This window comes from Haplochromis burtoni, unplaced genomic scaffold (assembly GCF_018398535.1).
Source record: "Haplochromis burtoni strain Fernald_Lab_line unplaced genomic scaffold, NCSU_Asbu1 Contig_213, whole genome shotgun sequence".
Taxonomy (NCBI): domain Eukaryota; kingdom Metazoa; phylum Chordata; class Actinopteri; order Cichliformes; family Cichlidae; genus Haplochromis; species Haplochromis burtoni.
Window position 1 is genome coordinate 520358 of NW_024582574.1, and position 26246 is coordinate 546603.

Genomic DNA, 26246 nt, shown 5'->3' on the forward strand with positions numbered 1-26246 from the left:
TGCCGTGCGGGAGTGTATATGTCACGCTAGGGACGCGTCCATTAGTTAGTGCGTCTCGGAAACGTTGCTAATAATTAAATGGATTTCACCGGACGAAGAGAGAATCTGTGAAGCTTTTTCTGGCGTATATGAAGAACAACGACGGGCAACAACATCTCTGTCCGTTTCTGGCTCTGAACGGTGACACCACCGTTTCTTATCTTGGAACGTAAGCTAGCTACCTTAGCAAGTGCAGTCCTAACAAAATGACCAAAAGCCATCACTTAACATGATACGTTTTGGTACAGCTACGTTGATGCTAATGTGCGGTGGCACAGAAGTTATTCAGACCTTAAGTTATCCACATAAATGACCGAATTTGCAGCTTTTAAGTGTATTTCAGCTGTCGTTATGCGAGATATTTGTGAGATCGAACTTTTACCGATACATTTAAAGTTAGCTGCACTGCGAGCAGCTGCTACGGCGAGCCTGTGAGCTGGTTAGTACTAGCCAGCTCCATCGGCAAGCTTGACAGCTTTAGCCACTCGCTAGCAACACTAGTTTTCTCATTCTTTTGTAGACCAGCGTAAACGTTAAACATCGGGTTAGCTGGTACGGGTTAGTCGGGGTTGCCATGGCGATTGCGGGACGGAACTAGGTCACAAGTGTTGTGCTAGTGAAGTTTAGCAAATATGATGTGTACGCTGATACTAAGGTTTGTGTTTATAGCCAACACCAGCTGCTGCAATACTCGTCGCTGGACTTCTTGTTGGTAATATTATAAATTGTCCTGCGGAGTACAGGAATGAAGCTCGCGCTAGAAGCCGCCGCGCGCTGGGGGGAGTATGTCATAGCTTAGCTTTCCCCGGGAATCCGAGCGGGCCACATACAATAACCAAACGGTAGCTAGCGCTCAGAGACAGGGTACCGAAACAGACGGCACGTTTATGTGATCAGCGCAGAGGTACTGATGCTTTCGAGCTTTAAAATAAAGCCGCTAATTAAACTCTGTTGGTAAGAACTGATGCATATTTAGCTTTACCGTTAACTGTGACTGTCCATCATGTGAAGCGTTGATGAAGTTTTATTCAGAGCCTGTTTAATCAACCGTACGTTGTTATTAATAGCTAAATACGATTAGCCAAGTGACCTTAGTCATAAAGTTAAATTATGAACAAGTTCAAGTTCGTTTTAATGAGATGCGTAATGCCCTGTCTGTCATTGAAGAAATTGATTTAATTCAGTCCGTGGTTCAGTGTGGTGTCTTTCTGTTGTGGATTCCAGCAAGCTTTTAAGAAGCGTTTGCTTAACCACACGGGGTGTCATTTTGATATAGTTGTGTGTTACTTTTTTTTTCTTACTTATTTTGAGTGCTTTTTCTGTGCTGACCAGCATGACCATTGTTGTGAATTTCAGCAAGCTGTAGGAGGGTAGCATGGCAACTGGAGGTACACCTTTTGATGACAGTGCAGAAGAGCTGCACAACTGGACTGTAAGCAATTGCAGTCTTGAAGATAGGCTGAACAACATGGTAAGGGCTGGCCCAATGCTGAATGTTAGAATGGTAGAAGCCCCATAATTTCATTGTACATGTACAATGACCATAAAGGGCTTTTCTCTTTTTGAAGTACAGCTCATTATCTTTTTTTTTCTACCAAGTGATATAAACGCTATGGTAACTCCCATTTATAGCCGTCTATCCTACTTTCTTTTGTATGCTATTTACACTGTGTATTTTAGTTTTGATAGTATTATGTTATTATGTAATTAATTGTCAATCAATTTCCCTATGGGATTAATAAAGCTTCTCTCATTCTGATTCTGATCAGTTTCATGTCCATTTTGGAACTATGTTAAACTGCACTCTCCTTTAAAATAAATAAATTTCATTGATTTTACCTTGAATAATAATTAACCTCAAATATTGTTTTTTTTGTGTGCTTTCCTAAGGATTGGGGTGTACAGCAGAAGAAAGCCAACCGATCATCAGAGAAAAACAAGAAAAAGCTGTCAGCTGCGGTGGTGGAAAGCCGCCTCACTAATGATATTTCGCCAGAGTCCACTCCTGGGGCAGGTCGCAGGAGGGCACGCACTCCTCATTCCTTCCCCCATATGAAGTACACGACCCAAATGTCTGTACCGGACCAGGCTGAACTAGACAAACTCCGGCAGAGGATCAATTTTACAGACCTGGACGAGGTAAAATACTTTGCTTTTTGTTAATGGGTATTACTGTGATAGATTACTAAAAAGTGGCTTGCATGACTTACTGTTAGTGATATGACACCTATGTCCCGTCTCAGGTGGTGGTGTTGTATAAAAATGTTGACTGGCTTCATTTGTTGCTTTTGATTTCTGTTCAAAGAGCTGTTGTGCAGTAACACAATACAGAATTTATAATCTGACAGTGTTTCCTGTGACTGGATGAATATGGCTGCTGTCTTTTAGGAAAAACAATTACAGGAATGCACATGCATGCCACAGGAATAGAGTAAGGCTTACAAGTCATACTGGCTCATGAGAGCAGGTTGCAGACATATCATCGGTATAAATTTCAGCTGGGAAATGACACAAAAAAATGTTATAGCTTGGCTACCAGAGTCAGGGACAGTTTATTTTTCAGCTTCGGGTGTCCCAGCCTTCGTATTTCTTTGTTTCACTTAAAAAATTTGGTTGTTTTTGTTGCCGGTTGGGAACAAAAATATTCAGTAGTCAGATTCATTAAAACATCAGGTTTATTAACTGATTTATATGGCAATGATCTCAAAAGTCCCAGTATCTGTCAGGCTACACTTATCATACCGTCAAACTAAAAAGTTAGTGATTAAATCTGCTGTGGCACTTCAGCAGTCGCTGCGGGAAGTGATAGCAGAATATTTTTCATAGTTTGATACAGAGTTGTTTGACTGACCTTGTTCTGTTGCACCAGTGTAGGTGGCAGAATGACAGAGCGGCACACAAACGTGGGAGATGAATTTGGGGATTGTAAATGGAGAAAGCAAAAGAGTAGATTGTTAATATATAACTATTTGTTTGGCTCTTCATCAGTGGAGAAAGCTAGAAGTTGAGGAGAGGGTTAAAAAAAAAAAAAAAAAGGCAGTTAGATAAATATATAAATAAAATTACATACCTTTACAATATTCATTTATCCTTTGTCAGATGTTTGCTTTAAAGAAACAAAATTCTGAACATTTACTTCACTTGCGTGAAGTGAAGTAAAAAAAAAAAAATACCCAGAACTTTGAGTGGTGATTTGTCTGATTTGTGATGACTTTTCTCACTCAGAGGAGCATCGGCAGTGACTCCCAGGGGCGCGTCACAGCTGCCAACAACCAGCGCCAGTTAGCTGTCGAGAACAAGAAGCCCTACAACTTCCTACCTCTGCATGTAAACACTAACAAAAGCAAGGAGCTGCTCCCCCCCTCCTCCTCTGCCCCGGCTACTCCAGCGATCACCAAGGAAACTAAGAAGCAGAGCCAAGGACTCAGAGACACATTAACTCCTGTCGTTCCTACGAAGGAACCTCCGAGGCTCGGTCATGGCAGCACAGACGGATTGCCCTCGTTGCACAGGGAACATGGCAGAGGAGAGCCAAGAATAGACAGCAGCCAGGTAATGTTTTGTTGTTACTAATTTGATCTGTTGTTTGATGTCCGCTTGATGTCTTGGAGTTTTGATGATTGAGTGGAGAGCAGTTTGCAGACATATCAATCCATTAAGTAGATGGGAATTTTAATGATGGAAAACTCTGACCAGCCTATGGTGCTATGAGGAAAATAAGACTTTTTCAAGCAGTTAGAGGAGATCTATTTGGGAACTTGAATCTTTAACAGTGTGTTAAACATGTTTGAACATCATTGAAACCTTGTATTGATCAAAACAGGACAAAGATGACATGTGAAGTATTGAAACTGCTAACTTGCTTGTTATTTTTAAATGCAACACTATGTTTGAAGTGGATGCAACCAATATCATTTGAATAATTCATAAATTGGAAAAACTTCAGCGAAAAAAACTTTGGAACATCTAACAATAAGTTAATATCAGTTTGCAGTGGCTGAGTGGATGCTTAGTTGCTATGAATGCCTACTTTAAAAGTTTAAGAATGTTACTCAATGTAAAATTGCAAAAAAGGGGTTATATTGTTATCTGTGGTATATAATATTAACATTCAGATGCTGCAAAGAAATGTTTGCAAGCAAGGAACAAGGCCTAAAACCAGCTTCTTAAAACTACACGTGGTGAATAGCAATTATAGTTAGTTTATGGGGCAGGTACAAGACCTCCAGCAAAGACAGAGTGTGGACTGTTGAAGTGTTGGAGGTAAATGGCACTTACCAAAAACACACACATTTGTGTTTATAGTTAATTTGACTGAGATGCAATGAAAATTTTTCATCTTTTCTTGATATTTATATTTTATGCAAGTGAAATAACCTAACCATACATATATGTGTCGTCGTCCGTGTGTTACTGCACTCAACTCTGAGAAACGAGAACTAGGATGAAAGTGAGGGAGAGCCAGTGCAGCTGAAACGAGGCTGTATTTAGGGCACTTTATAAATATGCCACCCTCGGTGCCCAGTGTTTCCGCCCAACCCCCTTTCTTGCCCTTGTTTAGCCCAGTCTGAGCCTTCCTTACAGATGCTTGCTCACCTATCCTACAGTCTTTCTCAGTCTACTCTTTATTTTCAATCTGAAACCCACACCCTTACACCACCCTCCTCTCTTTCTTTGGTCTCAGGTGGTGAGCAAATTGGTACAGATCCGCGAGTATATCAGTAAGGCCAGCTCCATGCGGGATGACCTGGTGGAAAAAAATGACGTGCCGGCCAACGTGGAGCGTCTTTCTCATCTCATCGACCACCTCAAGGAGCAGGAGAAGTCCTATTTACGGTTCCTGCAGAAAATGCTGGTAAATTTGATATTTGTTTCTTCAGCTCCACCCGAATATCTTTTAGAATCTGCTTCATGCTTTTAACATCATTTGGAAATTATTATTGTTATTTATTTATTTATTTACTTTTACAAATTTGGCTTCTTCATAACTACAGTAGTTTGTTGTCTTGGGGCTATTCCACACGCTATTTAATAAATAGTTTAATCATATTTTAAGCTATAATATGCTATAAAAACTGTAACTACCATTTTTTATTGTTCTGTGATTTTTTTATTATTATTAATTTTTTGTGTAGTTTTATTTAATATTTTCTCTGAGAAATTAAAATTTCTAGAAAGATACATTTTAGTCTTAAGCCTTGTAGTCTACCAATTAATTATCATCACCATCTATTGCAGTCGAGAGGGAGTATATAGGCATGCCAGTTTTTGATTTTTATCCTTTTTTACAATCACTGATTGTTCTCTCTGCTGCTTTTATAGGCACAGGAGAATGAGGAAGATGATGTGGGGACGCTGGACTCTGCAGTTGGCTCAGGTTCAGTGGCAGAGAGCACTTCTCTTAACACAGAAGTTCGATCTTCAGATGCTTCAAATGCAACAGTATGTACAGCTGTTATATACATATGTGCAGTACGTACACACTCTGTTTTGTCTTTGAGTTCTGTGATGAGAAAATGGAAACTAAACATTTTGTCCCTCCTCTGGCTTTTATCTTGTCTTATTTATTTCTTCTAACCTTCTTGTTCAGTAGCAGTACAGTATTGTTAACATGGCTTTTGGTAAAATAATGCTGACTGTCTGTGGGTGTGCATTGTTAGGGAGGAAGGCCAGAAGCCATGCGTGCTGACCAGAAAGAAGAATTGGAGAATCTGCGTAAGCAGCACGAGTTGCTGAAGAAGATGCTGGAGCAGCAGGAGCAGCTCAGGGCCCTGCAGGGCCGACAGGAAGCTCTAATGGCCATGCAGTACAGTGCAGAGCAGGCACTCGCTGTGATTGAAGACACCGGTGAGATATACAGTAAAAAGTGACAGGCATAATCACTGTGTACAGACTATTAGTGTGTAGGGTTAGAATGATCATTCACATCACATCATTGTGTAAATTAGTCTTAGAGGAAAAATTTAAAACGATTTGTCTCACAAACGGTCGGTTATGCATTCCTGACATCTTAGATGGAATATTCTCAGGAAATATTTATTCAGCAGAGCTAATGTATTTACAAACATTAATCAGTATTCTCTGGTAAAGGTGTTAAGAGTTGAAATTTATATTCAGTGACTGACACAAATAAATCTGTTTTTTTTTTTGTTTTGTTTTTTTTCTTAATTTCTTTGTTGTTATTAGTTGTCACAGAAACCACAGGCAGCGTTTCTGGTCTGAGCATCACCTCAGAACTCAATGATGAGTTAAACGATTTGATCCAGCGGTTCCACAACCAGCTTCATGACTCTCAGGTATGGTAGAAACTGTAAATCTACTCTCTCATGTCCATAAATCATATAATTTTATCCCCTCTGTTTGAGCCATCAGTCTACAGACTTTAGATTTACATTAGATTCATATCAGTTCCATCAGAGCCAGTCATGTCAGACTATTTGTTTAGTACCGTCTGGGAGTAAATCTGTAATGCTGGTGTGAATGGCGTTAGTCTGCCACTCGTTTGACAACCCATGTCAAATCTTGAAAAATCCTCCCTGTAGACTAAAGCGGTGCCAGATAACCGGCGTCAGGCAGAGAGTCTTTCCCTCTCCAGAGAGGTGTGCTGGTCTAGGACTCCGCAGCCTATTGGCCCCCCTCAACACAGGCCGCTCCTCCACTCTGCTTCTGGCCCACACACTGGTCTAGACACTGGAGCAACAGCTGCCAGCGCCAAACTCACCAAACTCCAGGAACTCCAAGACAAAAAGCAGACCATGGACAAGATCCTGCAGGAGCTGCATTCACTCAGAGACCAGACACTCAATAATAACTCGCGTATGAGTATTTTTAAGGCATTCTTTTCAACCATTACAGGGCTTTTATTCTTCTAAAGTTGTTGATGAATTGCGTGTGGATTCACTCAGGTCGCGGCTTGTCAGCACAGTACAGTCTGAGTATGGGGGGATCTTCAGAGTTTCCATCCACTCTGACCTCTGGGGCCTCAGCCTCAACTTCCTTTCATCCTTCAATTACACAACAGCAGGACAGCTCCAACTCAGCAGATAAGCTCAGGTGCGTACGCAAACAAAGACACAGCTTGAATAGGCAGGTCAAATATCAACAGCAGGTTGCTTTACAGGGAGTGGGGATATAGTATAACATTGACGTCACAAAACCTTCTACACGGCCTCCTGTTGACAAGTTTCATCCTTTTCTAAAGTGCTCTTGAACAAGACACTAGACCTCCTCGTTTATGGCAGTCTTTATTTTCTTTTTTCTATACTTTAGCCTTTGAAAAGGAAGAGAAATGTGAAAATATTTTCCTGGCCTGTCACTTAATTTTGAATGATTAAACCTAGCATATACTCACATTTCATTCACTTCCTGCAGGAAGCTGAAGGAGGTCCACAAGCGCTTGAATGAACTGCGAGAGTTGGTGCAGTACTACGAGCAGACTTCTGATATGATGGTAGACGCAGTAAATGAAAACGTGAAAGATGACGATGATGAGGAGGAGGACGAGGAAGATGAGACGGAGGATGGCTCGATGTTTGAGGCCATGTTTGACTCGGAGCAGGAGAACCGCCAGCCTGTAACTAACATCAGGTGGGTAACTTAATGAATAAAATGTTTTTTGAATTTCTTAATCTTTGTTAACAAGTTCAGTATCTTTTGTTAAAATGGTTATTATTGTCACTGGTTCCAAGTTGCAATATGATAGCATTAGTAATTAGGTGATTGTGTGTAAGTAATTCTACACCGCAACGGTCACTGCACCTTATCTGTTTAGGAACCCACAGCGCAGTGGGAACTGGGCAGACCTGAACAGCCTGACCAACGGGCGCAGCCCCAGGAGTGGCGCCACAAACAACCGGGACGGCAGGCTCAACACTGAATGTGAGATCAACAACCGGTCAGCAGCAAACCTTCGAAGCCTCAACATCCCCTCAGCTATAGGTACACACTGCACAGACTGACACACACTTGATGGTGTTAGTGTTATTTTATAAATAAGAATATGTGAGTTGAATAACAGAGTTAGTCATAATAGGCTTATATAAGCTTATACTGCACTTAATTTTTTAATTTTAGTTTCAGTCCAAGACGGTGTAGTTGGAGTACGGCACCTGAATTACATAACAGATTGAGCTAGCCAGTAGGGAAAATATGACATGGGAAGGACTTGCGGGGCTATCTAACATTTGGGGTTTAAACTTTAAAAATAAAAGCAACAAGGTTGACTGCTGCTAAACTGCTGCAGAAAAAATTGTAAAAATTGCTCACCAACCATTCTCTCAGACTGTAGTACAGTCTGAGTTTGTAATGCTGGTGTGAAAGTCTGCCGCTTGTTTGACAACCCATGTCAAATCTTGTCAAATCCTTCCTGTAGACTAAAGCGGTGCCAGATAACCGGCGTCAGGCTGCAGAAAAATTTGTAAAAATTAGGCACCAAGCATTCGTGAGAGTCTTTAACCCTCTCAGGCTCAAATTAAACTTTTTGTTGCTAACGCACAACCAAGTCCTGCAGTGGTACTTCTGAGTAAAAAAAAAAAAAAAACAACTCATAAAATATGTATGTGGGGTAATCAGGTTGTTAGTTTTTAACTGTTGCAAATCAGCAACGCCTGCCTCGAGAGGGTTAAAATACCTGGTGGCATGCCCAAATAAAATCCTATGTATGAGAAACTCATTATATATGTTGTCTTCTGCTGTGTTTTGACCATTGTATAAAATAATGTTAACCTTCATTTTTTATTTCTTTGACTTGAACAGCCACTTAAAGTCAAAGTCAGACCAATGTTTTGTTTTGTTTTTCTGTGATCTGTAAGTGATACTCCTGTAACTTTGCTTTGATTTAGACTGCCAGTACAACAGAGACATCCCCTATAATTTGTTGAAGGATGAAGATGGTCTTGATAATGAGCGAGGGGCGCAGGCTGTGGCTCCAGACAGCGAGGCATCGGAGTCTAGTCGGAGGAGCAGCCTTGGGAATGAAGCTGGTTTTGGTCAGAAGGTCCATCGACAGACTGCGAAACAAAAACTGTGGCAGCTGCAGGAGCTGGTGGCCATGGTTCAAGTGAGAAAGATGAGAGAACAATGCTCAAAGTTCTGTGGTCATGAGTTGGGTGTAGCTTAACAAAGTAAAAAGATTTTTTTAAATCCAAACTACCTGTAAATGGTAAATGGCCTGTATTTATATAGCGCTTTACTAGTCCCTAAGGACCCCAAAGCGCTTTACATATCCAGTCATCCACGCATTCACACACTGGTGATGGCAAGCTACATCGTAGCCACAGCCACCCTGGGGCGCACTGACAGAGGCGAGGCTGCTGGACACTGGCGCCACCAGTAGGCAAGGGGTGAACTGTCTTGCCCAAGGACACAATGACCGAGACTGTCCAAGCCGGGGCTCGAACCGGCAACCTTCCGATTACAAGGGGAACTCCCAACTCTTGAGCCACGATCGCTATAAACAGCAAAGACACTCCAGATTAAACTGTCATTAAATAAACCCAGCAACAACCACTGTAAACCATCATGAGGCTCTGATTCTGTAAATGTGTGTAAAATTAATCATTTTATCCCACTACTGAGGAATCTGTTGCTTGCATGCACTTTATTGGTACTTATGGGACTTATGTTTAGGTTCACTATTGAAATACGAAGCGACTTAACAGATTACAGAGTGTTCCAAGCTTTAAATGCTAACCCTACCAGCTGTAGCTGAACCACTGATACTGTCCCAAAGCTTTTAGGTGGAATTCAGTAAGAGTACTTAGACATGAGTAGACATGTAGAAATGTTTTGGATTTTTGGAGACAAATTCAACAACCATTACTTTTACTTATGTTTTAAATAAACATAAGACATTAGTTTGTTGGAATATGAGAAAACAAAAATGAAAAAACAAACAAACCTGCAACTGCAAGAAAAATGGGAAAAGACTCTTAAAGACGCTTAAAGCAGTCAGTTGAACTGTTCCCTTAGATCATAAACGACTGACTATTTTAGTGAAGAAGCACTGACCCAATCTGTGTGTATCCAGAGTGATGACACAGATGGAACAACAACTAATGAGGATGAAGCTTTACGCCAGCAGCCAAATAACACCAGGGCTTCTGTGCCAGGGACATTAGGAGCAGGATCAAAACAGAGTCCCAGAGAAATTACCCTCTCCAGCAAAGCCAGGTACAGAACTGTAAAAATATTTTTTTTGAAAACCCTTTATTTGACTTTGAAGTTGCATCACATCAGTCCCACCCTATTCTTCTGACAGAGAAAAGCTATATGAGGAGAAGCTACGTCAGCAGAAGCAGGAGCTGAAGATGCTTCATGAAGAGCGTCAGAAGCTCATTGAAATCCAAGGCAAGATCCAGGACTTGCAGTGGGCTTGCCCTGACCTTCAGGTACTTGACTCATATTACGGTAATACACATACATGCAGCTATATGTAGGACTGGTGGCAAAGGGAACAGTCTCAGTGTATAAAAACTGACATGTTAATGCTTTAAGAATGTAGTAAGTAATGCTTTTTATTTCTGATTCTTAGTACTTGAAATTGAATTTTGTGGATTCAGTTCATGTCCACCTGTGTTGTTGTTTACACACAAGTGACTGGAGGCAGCTCAGTTATGGCAAAGCCAACCAATGGCACAAACAAACTTGAAATTTCTAAAAATAACTCACTAAGAAAAATGTACATAACATAAGGTTAGTAGATAAAGTTTGTAACATTAAAACATTGATCTCTTGTTTATACTCATACTTCAGAAGTCTTTTTTTTTTTTTGCTTTGTTATATGACAAATTGAATTTTAATCCAGTGTAACTGTAACCACAGATTTTATTCCAACACAGTTGGCCATGTCATGTTGCCATTGTGCTTAGAAGTCAGGTGTTACGAGCTGTTTTCAGATGTAAACAGTATTTCTGCTGGTTTTCCTTCCAGTCATCTGTGTCCAGCACGGTGAGTCAGCAGGGTTTGCTGAGGAAGGTTCCACTTGCAGTTTCCACTCCTGCACCCGCCCCGGCTCCTCCATCGTCTGGAGCCAAAACAAACTCAGCCGTACTCAAAGCCACAGCCCCAGAAGCAGCTACTTCTTCAGTCACTGACAATGAGGTGACAGACTCCACCATAGACGACAAAACACCTGCTAGCTAAATATTTAAACCAACTCTTGTGATATATCGAACACACTTTACACTTTGAGAATAATCCACATCCACTGATCGTTTCTGTTCTTGCTTTGAAATGGCAGCTTTGGTCAGAAATGCGTCGCCATCAAATTTTGCGCGAAGAACTGAGACAGCGAAGAAAGCACTTAGAGTCATTGATGGCTGAACACCAGAGGCGTAGTGGTCTTGGAGACTCTGCCTGCCAGATTGAAGATCAAGAGGGCATCGCTACACCCTCACAGCCTGTCAGCAGGGATGAAAGGTAGGAGAGATTCTGTTCTAGGGGGTCTGTCTCATGAGATAATAATTTTTTGAAGATGAATAGCTGCGAAAGTGTGTAACGCATGCTCTCTTTTTCGGATGCAGAGCATTTCCTCTGCTAGGTTGTCATTTGTCATTGTTTCACAAACGTTTTGAACCATTGTTCATGATTTGTTATTAGAACAATGGCCACCTGGGGTTCCTCTCCATGCCACCTGGATGATGACGATGATGACGATGATGACGACGATGACGATGATGAGGAGGAATATCGCTCGGAGATGGGCGCAGAGGAAGAAGAAGAGCAGGAAGAATGTACAGATAGCACCTCTGATGATGACATTCATCTCTACTCACCAAGCAGGAACCTGTGCTCCTACAGTAACAGGAAGAATCAAGGAAGGTCAGACAAAGTGGCAAAAGAAGGATTTATGTCACTGTGTAGTGATCAATAATTTACATGCTTTTTTTTTTTTTTGTGTGTCTGCAGCAATCTGAAGCCTCCGGCAGCCTTTTCCAGTGACAGTGGTGGGCTTCTTCATAACAAGACTAAGGCCAAGCAGCAGTCAAGAAGTTTGAACCAGTCTGGAAGCCAGCAGGGGGGCACACGGCGACAAGAAAACCTGCGCTGGGCCTCGGAGCTCTCCTTCACCGAGGGCTCGTATCACTGGCAGGAACAGGTCAACCAGCTACAGAGACAGTTGGACTACAGCACCAGCATGTGTCAGACACTCCTGCAGGACCAGCAGGTTAGTGCACTCAGCACATACATGCACAGATGCTGAAATGCTCTTTGGTTGAAGTTTGTGTCCAGTGTTTGGATTAAAATCGCTGTCAACAAGTGAAAAGCATTCTTTTTGTGTCTCACCTGTTTCCACAGACACTATCATACATGCTACAAACTCTGCTGACGGGTCAGTACAGCATGTTGCCCAACAACCTGTCATCACCACAGGTTCAGCTCATCATGCACCAGTTACACCAGTGCTACACCCAGCTGGCCTGGCAACAGAACAATATCCAGAGGTGAAAACAGCAACTTCAATATGTATTTTTCACTTTAAGTCTATGAAGTACAGAAACTACATGATGTCACTTTTCTTTCAGACTAAAGCAGGTCCTCAATGACCTTCTTCACCAGCAGCAGCCTATGCCTTCGTCTTCATCAGCAGGTTGGCAAACCCAGAAGCAGGGATCATCCCAGGAATCCAGCTCCGGCCCTCCAGCCTCTCCTGGTTTCTTCCTCCCCTTCTCCTCTACCCTGCATCCTTCAGCCAACAACATGACATCCCCATTTCCTCCCAGTATGATATGAAAATTTATCAGCTTTTGAGTTTAATTCTCTAAATAATTTTTGAATTTTTGTGTAATAGAAACGACAGACGGGGCAAATATTTTTGAGTCTGAAAAGAGAGGAAGTTTGCAAGCAAGCAAGGAAGCAATTTATTTATATAGCACTTTCAGAACAACTCCCAGCTGAACACAAAGTGCTGTACACTTGACATGCCAGAAATGATACACTTAACAAGTAAAAAATAAATAAATAAAAATAAGATGATAATTAAAATGACATTTAAAATAATAAAATTAGCACAAATAGCAAAAAAAATAAAATAGTATAAAATGATAATTAGAATTACATTTAAAACAATAAAATCAGGGTCATACTGTGTCATATGCCAAGGAGGAAAAATGGGTTTCAAGACTTGTTTTTAAAGTGGACAGTGAAGGGGCCAAGTTTGCACAAGGATTTTCACTTTTTAACCAGAATTATTGATTATGATGTACTATAAAAGCCAAATTTTACACTTGGCCAGAAATCCTATTTTCCACTCTAAAATTAAAAGTATAACCTCCAGTGACTGCTCTGGCATAAACACTATTGAAAAAATGTTATTATTGGTGTGAATTACACATTTTCAATCGGTGCATTTGATTTAGAAATGGTTAATATATTCAAAGGGGACCTTCAGTAGGTGTGAAATGTAAAAAAATCTCACTGTAATGACTTAATTGCTTAATTGCCATCTTAATCTAAGTTGTTGTTTTTTTTTCTTTCTGTCTGAAGGCTTTAATTTATATCCCCTGTTCCCTGGTTCCATGAGTGACTTTCCTCAAGGTGCAGTAGGTCAGGCTACTCCTGAACATCAGAAGCAGCAGTCAGATCCCAACACTTCAATCAAAACAGAATACTTGAGTTTCCCTCCACCGTTGCAGCGTTCTCCTCTTAACACTTCTACAGAGAGAGGGTATGGCAATCAATGTTGCCTGAAAACTCATTTGTGTTTCTTTATGGAACATTATTATCAATACCTTCTTTTTTTCCCTGCCTTAGGGCGGCAGGTTGGCTTAACACCTCCTACTCAAACAATATCACTCGCCATCAACTGTCTAACGCTGAGGCCCGAGAGTCTCCCTCCTCCTCTCCCATTTTTGCCAACCACCAATCAAGACATCGTGACTTTGACAAGGGGTCGCAGGAAAGCTTAAGCAGCATGCCCGAGCCGGTCGATCCCACCACCATCACAAAGACTTTTAAAACCGGGCGCAAGGCCTCCGCACAAGCCAACCTGGCCTCCCGAAGCAAGACTCCCAAAAGCCGCCGCAGGAGGAGCAAAGGGCAGGGCAAGAACAGTGAAGGTATTAAAAGTGGAATGCTGCACAATGCTGAGAGGCCAATTGAATATTTTATGCAGGAAGCTCCTTTTAAAAGCTGTTGAATTCAGTTCCATTGTATTGTGAGTTTATCTTCAGGGGCATTTTTCTGCATTTCCTTACCTAAGTGTCAAATTATTGATATGAGAAACATTATCAGTATGTGTCTTTTCATTTGTTGGTGGCTCCCTCAGGTCATGAGAGCGACAGTGTTGGCAGCACTGCAGACTCTGTCCAGGAGAGGGCAGACACGTGCCACCAGAAGGAGCACAATCAGAGTCTTTTAGACAAACTTACTCAAGAAAAGCTGGACAGCAAGGCTAAGCTTGGGAGCAAACGGAACGACCTCTCCTCTGGTATGGCTGAAGCTGCTTGTAGTAAAATCAATGCACCCTCCTTTTCCTCTGTTATTTCTGTGTGTGTTTTCTTTTATTTATGATCCACATTATTTTATTGTAGAATGTTTATTCTTTCTCTTTCATAATAACACCCTGTCTTTTTATTTTAATATATATGTAATTGACTTGGCACATTCTTCATAACCACAGATTTCATTTTAATTTTGGGTTAATTTCCTTTTTTTTTTTTTTTTTTTTGTCAATTTTAATTTATCTTACTCACAGCCTATGCTTGGAGAACACCCTTCCTCTCTAACAGAATTGCATGCACTGAAGCACCAGGTAAAGTCACCATGCAGATCTTAGCATTACTTAACTATCTCATGGATGGGCTTTTTTGTTTTCTTCTCCTTTTTGGCTTAACTAAAGATGTGTGCAGGATAAATCTTTAGCTGTGAAAATAGTCAGTAGTTTTTTTGTATGGTATTTTCTGTTGTTTGTGGCAGTTTGCAAATATCTGTCTGTAAGGGTGTCACATCTTTAAATTTCAGATGCAAGCAGTGACTTCTCACTGTTTGAAACGCTGAGGGAGACCATTTACTCTGAAGTAGCTACTTTGATATCCCAGAATGAGTCCCGGCCACACTTTCTCATTGAGCTCTTCCACGAACTGCAGCTGCTCAACACGGACTACTTGCGCCAGAGGGCACTGTATTCCCTACAGGTAGGCTCAAAATTTTCACAACATGTTCAACTGCTGTTTAAATCCAATGTCCTGGGTTCACATAATAAGATTTTTGGGTGATTTTTTTTTTTTCTTTTCTTTTTCCATCTGGCTGGAAAGAGGATTCGGTGTGAGAATGTGGCACTGAACATCTGTAAATACAGTCTGTCAAGTACTAAAGATAACTTTGATCACTGACTTGATTTTTACAATCGTCTGAAAATATCTGGGAACACCTCTTTGAAAGAGGTTTGAAAGTATCTCTGCTTTTTGTTGAGACTAGAGCTACAGCTGACGATGGCTACAGATCATATTTTTCAAAATTAGTTTTTTTTAAATTTTTATTTATTTATTTATTTTTTAGAGCTATATCTGGCTGCATTTCCACTAGGTAGATTGATCAAATTTTAATCATGTGATTTTGGCTTCTGATGATTATGAAACTGAAATAATGGAAATAAAACTTTTTTTTTTTCACTGTAATAATTCATGTATAGTGAGTCTAGGCTGTCAGTCTGTGGTTGACCTTAGCTGTCAGCATGTGTCCAAGTCTATTTACTCTAGAGGAGGCTGTAAAACTTGTTGTGAAAGGAGTCTGATATGAGTTGATGAGCCAGTGAAGCTCACTTCTGTCAGATAAGTGATACTGAGGCGATTTGTGAGGAGATCCTGAACTTTTCTGTAAGTAAGCATTGCTGTTTTGATGCAGTAAGCCTGTGTTAGCTGCTGGTAGCCAGGGTTAGTGAAATTTTCTTTGAAGAGGAACTAACATTGTTTGACTTTGTGGCCAGTCTCTAGCCACATGCATAAAAGGAAGTTAAGTTCAAGAGTTGCATGAAGTTGGTTAAATGTATCCTGTCAATTTTAGAGATTACAGTATTAACTCAAATAAAGGTGAGGGGTGAATATTTTTTATTTTTACTGGAATTTGGGCTGTCCTCCTCTCTTTTTCCTGACTGCTGTCTAGTTCAGCGCTGTAGCTCTTTGCCATGGCAGGTACAGTGACATATGCACACAAAACAGTAGCAATGGTGGACAAGATAAAGAAATCATGCCGGGTGGGATGTTAACTTAGGGTTATGTGTGTGTGTTTGTTAGTGCTTCAGTTTTTGTTTTTGCTGATGGGCTTCCTTTTTCATGGACTCTCTCTAGCTTGTGTCTTTGCATGCACTGTAATGTTTATATGTCTGTGACATGACATGGGCAGATAGAGACACTGAAACACTTGATCTAACAGTTATGATATCCTCTCTGTGTGTTTCTTACAGGACATAGTAAGCAGGCATCTAGCCGAGAGGAGTGCAACCGAAGACCAGATGCCCCATCTTGGTCCTGCAGTTTGGGCTGCCGGCTCTCAGTCTGAGCTCACACCCAGCGAGAGCCTGACTACCAGTGATGCAGTAAGAGAAACATTATTGCTTCCCAGCATGGCATTCTCACACTTTTTTTTTTCTCCTTTCTCTTGCTTCCATGTCGCTTTGGTCCTTCTGAAGCCTTTCATCCCTCATTGTCATCCTTCCCTTTCGCTTTCTTTCTTACATTTCATTATACCTTTCTTTAATTTCTCTCTCGGCCTCATCTCCTTTCATCCCACCTCGTCTTGTCTCCTTTCATCATTCCATGTCCCTCTTTATTTTCTGACTTTAATTTTCCCTCCCCGATCTTCATTGTCTTTGAGTTTAACTTGACGGCACGCGTCAGAAGTATTTTTTCAAAAAAGGAAAAAGAGAAAGGAAAAAAAATGACCCTGTTCTGCCTGTGCGTCTGTTGCCAGATCAGACATGTGGTCTTTGTTCTTCTCCAGGGTCCCCAGAGTTGTACTAATTGGGAGCCAAGGCTTTTGTCTGTCTAAATAATGGCTTCGTTCAGGAGTGATGGATGAAATGTCTAATTTTCCATGCTAAAAAAATGGCGACCACAGTGTATGTGCCTCAAATCTGAATTATTTTTTCAGGAGGTGGTGGAGAAAAATCTGAGGATCACGCAAGACACAATGAAGAAGAGGGATGATGCAGAATCTGTGGACAACGACAGCACCATGTCAACCTCCTCCAACCTGGAACCTTTTGCTAATGATGACCTGGGTATATATAAATGTATTTGGGGAAAATTTCTTTTTTTAAAGTTCCACTTGGAGGTATTCATCTGAAACGTTTTTCCTTCTGCCTTGAACTACAAATCTGGTACCTCCTCTTGCTTTTTTTCCCCCCCGCTGGGCTTGTTAGTGCTGGTTTTGGTAAACCAATCAGTTTACACGTCAGGATCAATAAGTAAACAACAGGACTTTTTGGCAATGTAAAACTTTGACTTGTTGGCCTGCTATCATAACTTGAGAACAAGGCTGCCATACATTGTTTGATCCCAAGGTGTAAACCTGTTTACAGATACAAAACAATCTATTATTCTGTTCTTTTTCTCTTGCTTCACTGATTGTAAAATGTTTGGTGTGTCCCCCCCCTTTTTTCCTCTTTTCCCTCTCCTTTCTGTGCGGCTCTGACAGGCAACACGGTGATTCATTTAGATAAAGCTCTGGCAAGGATTAGGGAATATGAGCGCATGAAACTTAAAGCTGAGTTTAACCCCTGCAGCGCCAGCACTGCAGGTGCAGGCACTTCTGACGTCTCAAATGCTGAACGTCCTTCTGCTAACCCTGCTGAGCACCTCGAAGGTACCTAATCACAAGACCCTGCATGTGTACAACGAAGGCCTGTGGCTGGCTAATTGTGGTCTTTCTTATGGCTGTTTATTATAAATAGATGGCGTTTTGAATTAATATATATATTTCTCTGTGATCAGGAGCTGCAGGAGGTGAAGTGCACTGCCCTCAGATCGACACCCAGCAGTTGGATCGTCAGATCAAAGCCATCATGACAGAAGTCATTCCCTTCCTTAAGGTAGGATAAACCACAGACAGTGAATCGAGTTTGCTAATATTCAAGTGACGTGAATTTTCTGTGCTTAACAGAAGCAAAACACATTGTGGTTTATTAGTAATTGCTTATTAAACTAAATGTGTATTGAACAAATTAGCCTTTAAGTGGCACCTATTAACCTTTTCAATATTTTCTGTCCTATATACTTTTGAAATGTCAGATGATTATGTTAAACTCTTCCCAGTTTTCAAAAATGTACATGGTTGCAAGAAAGAAGCTCTAAACCCTCAGTTTCAGATTTTCTTGTTTTTCCAGTCTTTAATAAGGTGTGTCTTTCAGGTGTATAGCATTGAGCACAGAGGCTGAACTGAGGGTTTGCACCAAATATAAGAGAAACGGGGATTAATTTCAACTGTGACTCATGCAAAGTCCAAGAATAAAATATGGAGTTGGAAATGAGAATGATAGCTGTCCACACACTGCTCTAATGTGCGTTCGGTTGTCAGTAAAGTTCGCGCTTCTGAGCAGTTACTGAAGACTAAAATGACTCGTCACTGTCCGTCTTTCTTCTCACAGGAGAACATGGACGAGGTGTGCTCCGTCCAGCTCTTGACTTCTGTCCGGCGCATGGTCCTCACTCTCACCCAGCAAAACGACGAGAGCAAAGAGTTTGTCCGTTTTTTCCACAGACAGCTGGGAGGCATACTGCAGGTAGGACCGATGCCAGCCTTGCTCTAAATTTGCCTCAACAAGCGCAGCTGGATCACATGAAAAGTTGCCTGTCTGACGGTTCGCTCTTTGTTTTTCTTCCAGGACTCTCTCAGTAAATTTGTCGGCCGTACTCTGAAGGATTGCGGGGAGGACCTGCTCGTGGAGATTTCAGAGATCCTCTTCAATGAACTGGCCTTCTTCAGGCTCATGCAGGATTTGGACAACAGCAGCGGCACCGCTTTGGCAGCCAAACACAAAAATAAGAACAGGGCTGAGCAGCATAGTAAAGCCAAACACAGTCAGAAGGTTACATCTTTTGTTTTCTTTCTCCAAGCATTTGTAATGCAATGTTAGCTTGAATGATCCTAATTTTAATGCTGTGTTTATTTATTCCTCCGTATTAGAATAATACAGCCGGTGGTGGCAATAAATCTCTTTCTCCAGCATACACAGATGAAGACAAGGTAGGTAATCTTCACACCGATGACTGTTTTATTGGGTGAAACTGTCAGTAATTAATCTTTGTAACAACAATGTCTCTCACTGTCTTCCAGGACCAAGATGAGGCTGAGCAGGGAGGTGCCTCTGCTTCCCAGGAGCTTTACCTGCAGACGCAGATGAAGAACAGCAGGAGCAGTGAGGCTTCGGAGGCTGAAGAGGATAATGAGGATGAAGAAGGTGGACGGGAAGTGCCTCTGTCAATCAGTGAGTGAAAAGTGGAGTAAGAAAAGGCGGTTCTTGTGAATAACTTTAGGTCCTCAGGCTAAAAATGTTCAGTGAACAGAATTCAGCCCTTTGCTTTAATTTGCAAACAGTAAATTATGTTACTTGTCAGGCAGGTTGTTTCTGAGGTGATAAGAGTCTAAATATTTAAAAATGCAAACAAAAAAACATTCAAATTATGATCCTGTGATTTGAAATGGTCGATAACCACTCTGATAGGAACTTTACATTAAAGGTTTCTTTCAGCCTCACTTTCTTGCTCTTTACTCGGTTTTGTAGTATTTATGACACAAAATTGGCAACTTTTTCTCGTGATGTCTGATCACGCCTCAGTTTTGACTTAATAACTGCAGCCCTCGAACTGTGACGGCCTGAGTTATCCCCGCATGACCCAACGATGCTCCGAAAATCTTCTTGTCGTGTTAAGAAAGTTCCGCTTTCTTCTCCTTCTTTTCTTCCACCCCACAGGTGGAGTTTGAGGTCAGGTAACTGACCACGAGAGTCAGCACTTCTTGGTCTTCTTTGATCTTCAAGTAGTAGTTTACCTTTTAGGTGTATGTGTGCTCATTATCATGCAGTGTGGTACAAACCAGAGGGGGAGCACATCTCTGGAAAATTTAGTGTCTCTGCTCGCTGGCTGAAGTGGAGTCGTTTCAGTGCAGCTGTCTAATTCTGATGCCGTGTTTTCTGCAATTACAAAGCTGCTCAATAAACACCATTATTCTAAAAAACTTTAATCGCAGCCACGTCTCTAACAGGTAAACAGAGGCTGCATGTTAAATGAGCTGCTGTTTAGTAGATCTGAAAGGCTGCTTCAGTAAAAGGCATACAAATTGAAAGATATCAGACCCTGAGTACAGAATAATAAAAGGTATCTGCAGTGTGATTGGTGCCCTTGAAATGGTGCAAATATTTCAATTACTCTTTATCTGTAATCATAATTTATTGCGTTTAAATGTTTTTGAATCTTCAAATGTTCTTACAGTTTTAAACCCAAAGGTCATTATCTTTTTTTCTTTTTAAAGGTTTTTTTTAAGCACATACTTTTGGGATTTTACGCCTTTATTCAAGAACAAACAGTAAAAACGACCTGGAAAATGGCCAACCAGCTGGGAATCAAAACAGAGAATCGCTGCTCACTTAAACCTGCACCCCGACCCCTTTGCCGTTTCATTTTCACTTTTTTTTTTTTTGCTTTTCAGGTCTCTCCAAAGCAGAGACACAGGCGCTGACTAACTATGGCAGTGGGGAGGATGAGAACGAAGAGGAGGAAATCGAGGAGTTTGAAGCAGGACCTGTGGATGTCCAAACATCCTTACAGGCTTCTGCAGACGGACAGGCGGAGCAGGAGAGCACAGCCACGGTCCGCCATGGAGATGTGTGCAACAGCTGTAGCTTACATTATTAAGCAGCTTCTTCTTAGTCTGACTGTGTAATTGTGTTGTACTCCAGGGTACAGCAGCCAGCGAAGCCGAAGAGATAAGAACTGAACAGAGGAGTTCGGAGAATGATGACGGTGAGGCTTTTTCTACGTATTCATCAGCGGAATTCGATCCCGGCCAGTGCGCGATAGTAAACTTGTCAGGAATATTTTAGGGCTCTCTTTGCACACTCACAAACTTTGTCTTGCAGAAATCGTGAGGTCAGTTGAGACTGTGGATTCTGGAGTGGAGGAGCATGAGAGGGTGGAGTGCCAGAGCCCCGAGGAGGAGAGCAAAGCTGGGGCTTCTGCTGTTGCCTCAGAGAGGGAGTCCACCATGTACCAAGGTCAGGATGTCACCAAGGAGGCAACGACCACAAGCAGCCCAGACACAGACTCTCCCGTCATGATCAGTGTGGATGTAAGTCCAAATATGACCTATATGTGACTTTTTTCCCCTTCCTGTTGTAGAAATAATGTCAAACCTTAATTTGCTGCTTTTGTTTTTTTGTTTTTCTGGGTCTATGCTCAGGAGGTGGGATCTGGTAACGCGAGCCAAAAGTCTGATGAGGACGACTTTGTTAAGGTGGACGACTTACCGCTACAGCTCACAGTCATGTGTGAGGTGCGTAAAGACTAACAGTAAAAAAACAAACAAAAAAACGCTCAGTTAAAATTCAAACTGCAAGCATTTTAAAAGCCGAGGCATGACCCCCACCCCCGTGGCAAAAGGTGTCTGATTGTACAATGTGTCTGTGTGCTGTAAACACCAGGAGGAGCTGCAGAAGAGGATCGTGGAGGAGCAGCAGAATAACAACCTGTCGGTAGAGATCCTCAACGGGAACACTGAATTGCTGACTGGGCTGGTGGGAAACGCGCAGGCACTGAAGGAACCAGGTATGGATTACAGTCTCTGTCAGTCAAGATCGCAGTTTTGTTTGTGCAGATGTCACACATTTCGCCAAAAGCAAAGCCGCCGTCTCTCGGCAGACATCCACAGACCCGAGCAGCTTTTAAGTCGATACATAAACAAACTGTGAAGCTTTTTTTTGTGACAGTAAATTGTACCCTTTTTTTTTTTTTTTTGCTCTTTTATTTTTCAGAAACCGCTGCTGCCCAGGATGCTTAAAGAATTATACAGATGTTTTGTTTGTTTGTTTTTTAGCAACACTATACTTTAAAACCCTAAAACCTGTTCTGGTTGTAGGATTGTTAACTCTTAATCTGATAGTTTAAAGTTGCAAATCATTTGCGACTCTCTAACAAACACATGTGCAACAGATAATACTAAGACTTGTACTCCTATACAACAACACTTTTGGGTTAATTTTATCCCTGAATATTTAATGTGATTTATGGATAATCTGGAGCGGAGAATTTTCTTCTATGCTCTGGATCACAACAGTTAATCCTCTGCTTGAATCGCTATAGTGCTGATGCTCCTGTTCAGATCCGCCTTAGATTTTTTTTTTTCTCCCATGGTTCTGGGATCGGTTCGATATCAGTTGTGATGTTTTGGTTTTTTTTGTTTGTTTTGGTTTTTTTTAATGTTTTATTTGTCTTGCTCTGGCCTTACTGTTACTGTACATCTCACCTTTTCTGAAGTTGGTTCCTATTTACAAAGAGATGACAGCTGACTTCAGCTAAATGTTTCTTTAGCTTGAACACACCTTTAACCTCCAACTCAGCTTCTGTCCCTTCACACTCCTCTTTATATACTGTTTCAGTTAATGGTTAGTCTTTCCATGTATTTAAAATGTTGGCTACAGTAATGAGTTTTAATTAATAAAATGCTGGAACTTTCAAACATGGTTTTGTCATGTGGTCACTACATATATCATAACGATAAATCTCCATTACTGCTCATTGATTGTTTGCTCTTCTTCTTGATACCACTAAATTTGAATGAACTGTCATCTACATAGTTTACTGAACAAATATAATTATATCTAAAAATATGTATGTATATATCACTTTATAAAGTGGTTGGTGAATGTAGGTAAATATAAGGTATGCCACTTCAACTGGTTAGTAACATAAATATCTACTTAGCCGACTAAAAAACATGAAGTGGATTTATTGGAGAGAAAAAAATAGATCAAAGGCACAGTTCACCCAGTCATACAGAAATATTGTTTCTCTGGCCTGTTTTAGTTTATTCGTGCAGATTGTTTGAGCATGAATTGTCCAGTTCAGGATGTCTGCCTTCTCTGAAATACTGAGCTGTATTATTCTGCAGGAGGTGGTCTGCATCTATGGATGGAAGGCTTGTGCTCATGAAAGTGTGACAGGATGTAATAATGTAATGAGCTGAGCTGTTGCCCATCTAGTCTTTTATTTTTCCTGGTTGGTGGATTTAGACAAGACAAAACAGTCCTGCCTGAAATGGCTTTTTTTTTTTTTTTTTAAATTTGGTTTGAGGGCCCTTAAGAACTAAGGGCCCTCTAATTCAGTTATAGTCAGAAGCAACGTTTATAGCCAGTATCTCCAAGAGTGGGAAGTTAACATCAAAACCATTTCGATGGATAAGTAGCACTAGAGGTTGGACTGTCCTTTAAATTAAAAACAGAGCATTCATTATTAGAATTCTTTTAATAGTCATAATTTAAAACAGTGAAAAAGGAAGTAGTTCAGTACCGATGCACATTTGTCATTGTCATTGTGTAACATGTCAGTCATGTGGTGGCAGATCATTAAGTTCCTCTAACTTAACTGTTATTGACGTATTTGACAAGAGTGAGCTGGAATTGACAGACACACACACAGACACACACACAGACACACACACAGACACACGTTTCCTAAGCCCTTAACTTATAGACTTGTCCTAAAATACAAATAATTACAGTGGAAAAACAAAATCAGGCACGTTTCTTTTATATTAGAAGAGGAAAAAAAAGGATTTGGGATTCTCAGAGTTGAAAGTATTACTAAACTGCTTGCAAAACAAATGCTGGAGTGACATGAAACTGGATCAGGTGACTGGTTGCTGTAAAAAAGCTTAGAGTTTTATCCAAAGGATCAGTTGAGTGTCTCTGTGCCAGGAAGCACTTCCAAACTGATCAGGATTCAGTGTCTAGAGAATCACCACGGCATGCATGGGTTTGGGCAGTCCCTGATGTAGGACTCCAGCTTGCCTTCAGAGACCTGCATCAGTGTCGTGTATGTGGTCAACTGGAAAGAAAGTAAATCGAGGAGGAGAAAGTAGTTACAGCCGATCAAAGTACAGTAGTCTTTAATTTTATAAGTCCCGGCAATCATAAAATGCTCACCTTATTCAGCACTGGTTTGGTTGACAGCACATCATACATTGTCTTCACTGAGATGTTCTATTTAAATAAAACAAAAGAAATGATCAAAAGGTGATAAGAGACTCAGACCTAAAGCCAGGTTTCTGACAGAATTCTGTCAGTTCTGGACAGGAAGTGGGCGTCTTCAGTACTCACAGCCTGTGTGGTCTGATTCATGCACTTCATGCCCGGAGTCCTGCGGTCATCCAGGAAGAAAGGGTCCTTCCAGTGGTCGTAGTTTGTCTCCAGGACGTACCACCGGCCCAGCTTCAGATCAATCCTGAGGAACAAGTTGGTCAAACTTCAGTGTGTGACATGCAATAACAGCAAGTAACTGGACTGTTTACCATCTGACCTCAGCTGCTAGTTAAGCAACAAATCATGAGAGCATGAGGAAAGCAGCATCACTGACTCATGATCCAGTACTTTTGCTGTGTGTTGGATTTTAGCGCCTTAAGCCATGTACAAACAGGAAGCGATACGCTTGTCACGCATTGCTTTAAAGCTGCCAGCCCATTGCTTGCAGATCAGGATCTGGGTACCTCAGTGACCCTCTAATGTATTTATCAGTTATATCGATCAATGGTATTATCAATTCTTACTGGTAGTCTCTTTAGTCGCTTGCCTGAAGGTTTACAAGTAACCAAAATAATCACTTTCTATGATCTCTAGCTACCAAATCGCCACAGATCTACACTGAGATTTTTGCAGGACCTCATGAGGGTGATCTATCATCCCTTTATCCAAGAATACAAGGTTCTGTGTTGTTCAACACACATTTAATATTAAGTGGCCTTGATCTAGGCAGCAGTACTTACTCCAAGATATCAATGCTGAGCAGCCTAGACCTGGTGATGATGCAGCCCTGTCCTGTGCTGTTTCCTCCAAGGATGAAATAGGCTGGAGCGAGCAGCTTGGTCTGAGCCAGACGACTTTTAGCTTCCTCGTAGCTGAAGAGGGAAAAAATAAAAATATAAATATTGTTCGCAGAAACTGATTCACCAAAGAAACTACAATGCGCTTTAACTCAGTTCTTATGTTGTAGTGAAACTTTCTTTCCAATGAAAGAATTTTATTTTCTAATCATTTTAATATGATTTCTTTCAATGATTTATAATCTGATATTCTTATGCTTTATTTTTCAAAAACTCAAAAGGAGAGATCATCGCTAAAAAAAAACAAGAACAAACTAATTTATTACTAACAGTGCCATTGAAATCCCTAAGATGTATCAAACAGTGGATGCACTGCGTACCAAATAACAGCAAAACTTAATCTTCTACTTAAATCTACTTTTGTCTTGTTATAGTCGGGCACTGCAGCGTTTCACTGCCTCCCACTTCAACACATTAACACGAAAAGGCACACTGTCACACTGTCTTGGTGCTCATTAGTGGCCAAAAATCTGCTTTAAGTATCAAAGAATACCTGGTTGCATTTTCTAGGACTGATCGAGTGAGAAAGCTCATCCACATCCCATCTCTTTGTCCCAAGATCCACTCCAGGATTCCTGCATGAGAGCAGATCAACACGTTGACAAACAATGACAAAACATCTGATCTTGAACACGTGTAGAACCCCAAAAGCTCACCAATGTATCCTCCGTCGAGGCTGAAGCGCTCGTTCATAGTCAGGGTGAAGATGTTCTGCAAGAGAAACTTTCCTTTTAATCTTCTGTACTTCCACAACTACAAAGAGCATAGGCAACTCTGCTGCCTTAAATAATGTTTTATGCCGATTGAGTCCTCAGATGTGCTACTAAATGACTCACAGGCTTGATGCCGGTGAGCATGCCAACATAACCGGCAAAGTTTGTCGACTTGAAGACTGTCTGGTTGTTTCTCTTGAAGTCGAGGTTGACCACGAGAGGCTTCAGCCTCTCGCTAATGATCCACGACTTGTTCTTCACGTCCCAGCTTTGAAGAAGAACATGCTCTTTTAACCCATCGGAGGCAAGACTTGGCTTAAAATTTGAAACCTGTGAAACTGATAAACTTACCCCATAAATAGACCAAAGTCTAAGTTTCTGCCATGAATGAGGTTACCTGAAAAAAGC

The 26246-nt window shown here is 41.1% G+C and overlaps 2 protein-coding genes across 10 annotated transcripts in view; one reads left to right on the forward strand and one right to left on the reverse strand.

The window, feature by feature from the left end:
- Positions 1 to 8: 8 nt before the first annotated feature.
- pcm1 (pericentriolar material 1) lies at positions 9 to 23307 on the forward strand. Of its 9 annotated transcripts, none has more exons than XM_005936755.3 (40): positions 9 to 208; positions 1396 to 1510; positions 1930 to 2178; positions 3265 to 3591; positions 4724 to 4894; positions 5362 to 5481; positions 5700 to 5886; positions 6226 to 6335; positions 6582 to 6855; positions 6945 to 7092; positions 7411 to 7626; positions 7811 to 7977; positions 8880 to 9097; positions 10067 to 10209; positions 10298 to 10427; positions 10969 to 11139; positions 11279 to 11457; positions 11638 to 11859; positions 11947 to 12205; positions 12337 to 12482; positions 12564 to 12760; positions 13525 to 13705; positions 13792 to 14096; positions 14306 to 14467; positions 14735 to 14791; positions 15001 to 15173; positions 16442 to 16573; positions 17128 to 17257; positions 17674 to 17841; positions 17970 to 18067; positions 18623 to 18757; positions 18860 to 19063; positions 19162 to 19221; positions 19312 to 19462; positions 20683 to 20843; positions 20933 to 20996; positions 21113 to 21321; positions 21433 to 21525; positions 21674 to 21797; positions 22004 to 23307. In XM_005936755.3, the coding sequence occupies exons 2-40, from the start codon at positions 1415 to 1417 to the stop codon at positions 22027 to 22029; spliced, it is 6363 nt and encodes a 2120-aa protein (XP_005936817.1). In that variant the 5' UTR covers positions 9 to 208; positions 1396 to 1414; the 3' UTR covers positions 22030 to 23307. The 9 variants fall into 9 exon arrangements, with proteins under 9 accessions (XP_005936817.1, XP_014193708.1, XP_014193707.1 ...); XM_042226459.1 differs by having other exon boundaries at positions 20 to 180; XM_042226460.1 differs by having other exon boundaries at positions 21 to 159.
- Positions 23308 to 23473: 166 nt separating this feature from the next.
- asah1b (N-acylsphingosine amidohydrolase (acid ceramidase) 1b) overlaps positions 23474 to 26246 on the reverse strand; it is a 4787-nt gene continuing 2014 nt past the window's right edge. The window contains exons 7-14 of the mRNA XM_005936757.3: positions 26190 to 26235; positions 25962 to 26106; positions 25782 to 25836; positions 25619 to 25700; positions 25009 to 25140; positions 24347 to 24470; positions 24173 to 24229; positions 23474 to 24074 (exon numbers count right to left, since the gene is read on the reverse strand). Of these exons, the coding sequence (XP_005936819.1) occupies positions 23985 to 24074; positions 24173 to 24229; positions 24347 to 24470; positions 25009 to 25140; positions 25619 to 25700; positions 25782 to 25836; positions 25962 to 26106; positions 26190 to 26235 (731 nt within the window). The 3' untranslated portion in view covers positions 23474 to 23984. The remainder of the gene's footprint in view (positions 24075 to 24172; positions 24230 to 24346; positions 24471 to 25008; positions 25141 to 25618; positions 25701 to 25781; positions 25837 to 25961; positions 26107 to 26189; positions 26236 to 26246) is intronic.

Coding starts and splice junctions, on each gene's coding strand:
- pcm1 (XM_005936755.3), top strand. CDS start 1,415: ATGGCAACTGGAGGTACACCTTTTGATGACAGTGCAGAAGAGCTGCAC. Junction 2,179..3,264: donor ATTTTACAGACCTGGACGAG/GTAAAATACTTT, acceptor TTTCTCACTCAG/AGGAGCATCGGCAGTGACTC. Junction 19,463..20,682: donor GGAAGTGCCTCTGTCAATCA/GTGAGTGAAAAG, acceptor TTTGCTTTTCAG/GTCTCTCCAAAGCAGAGACA.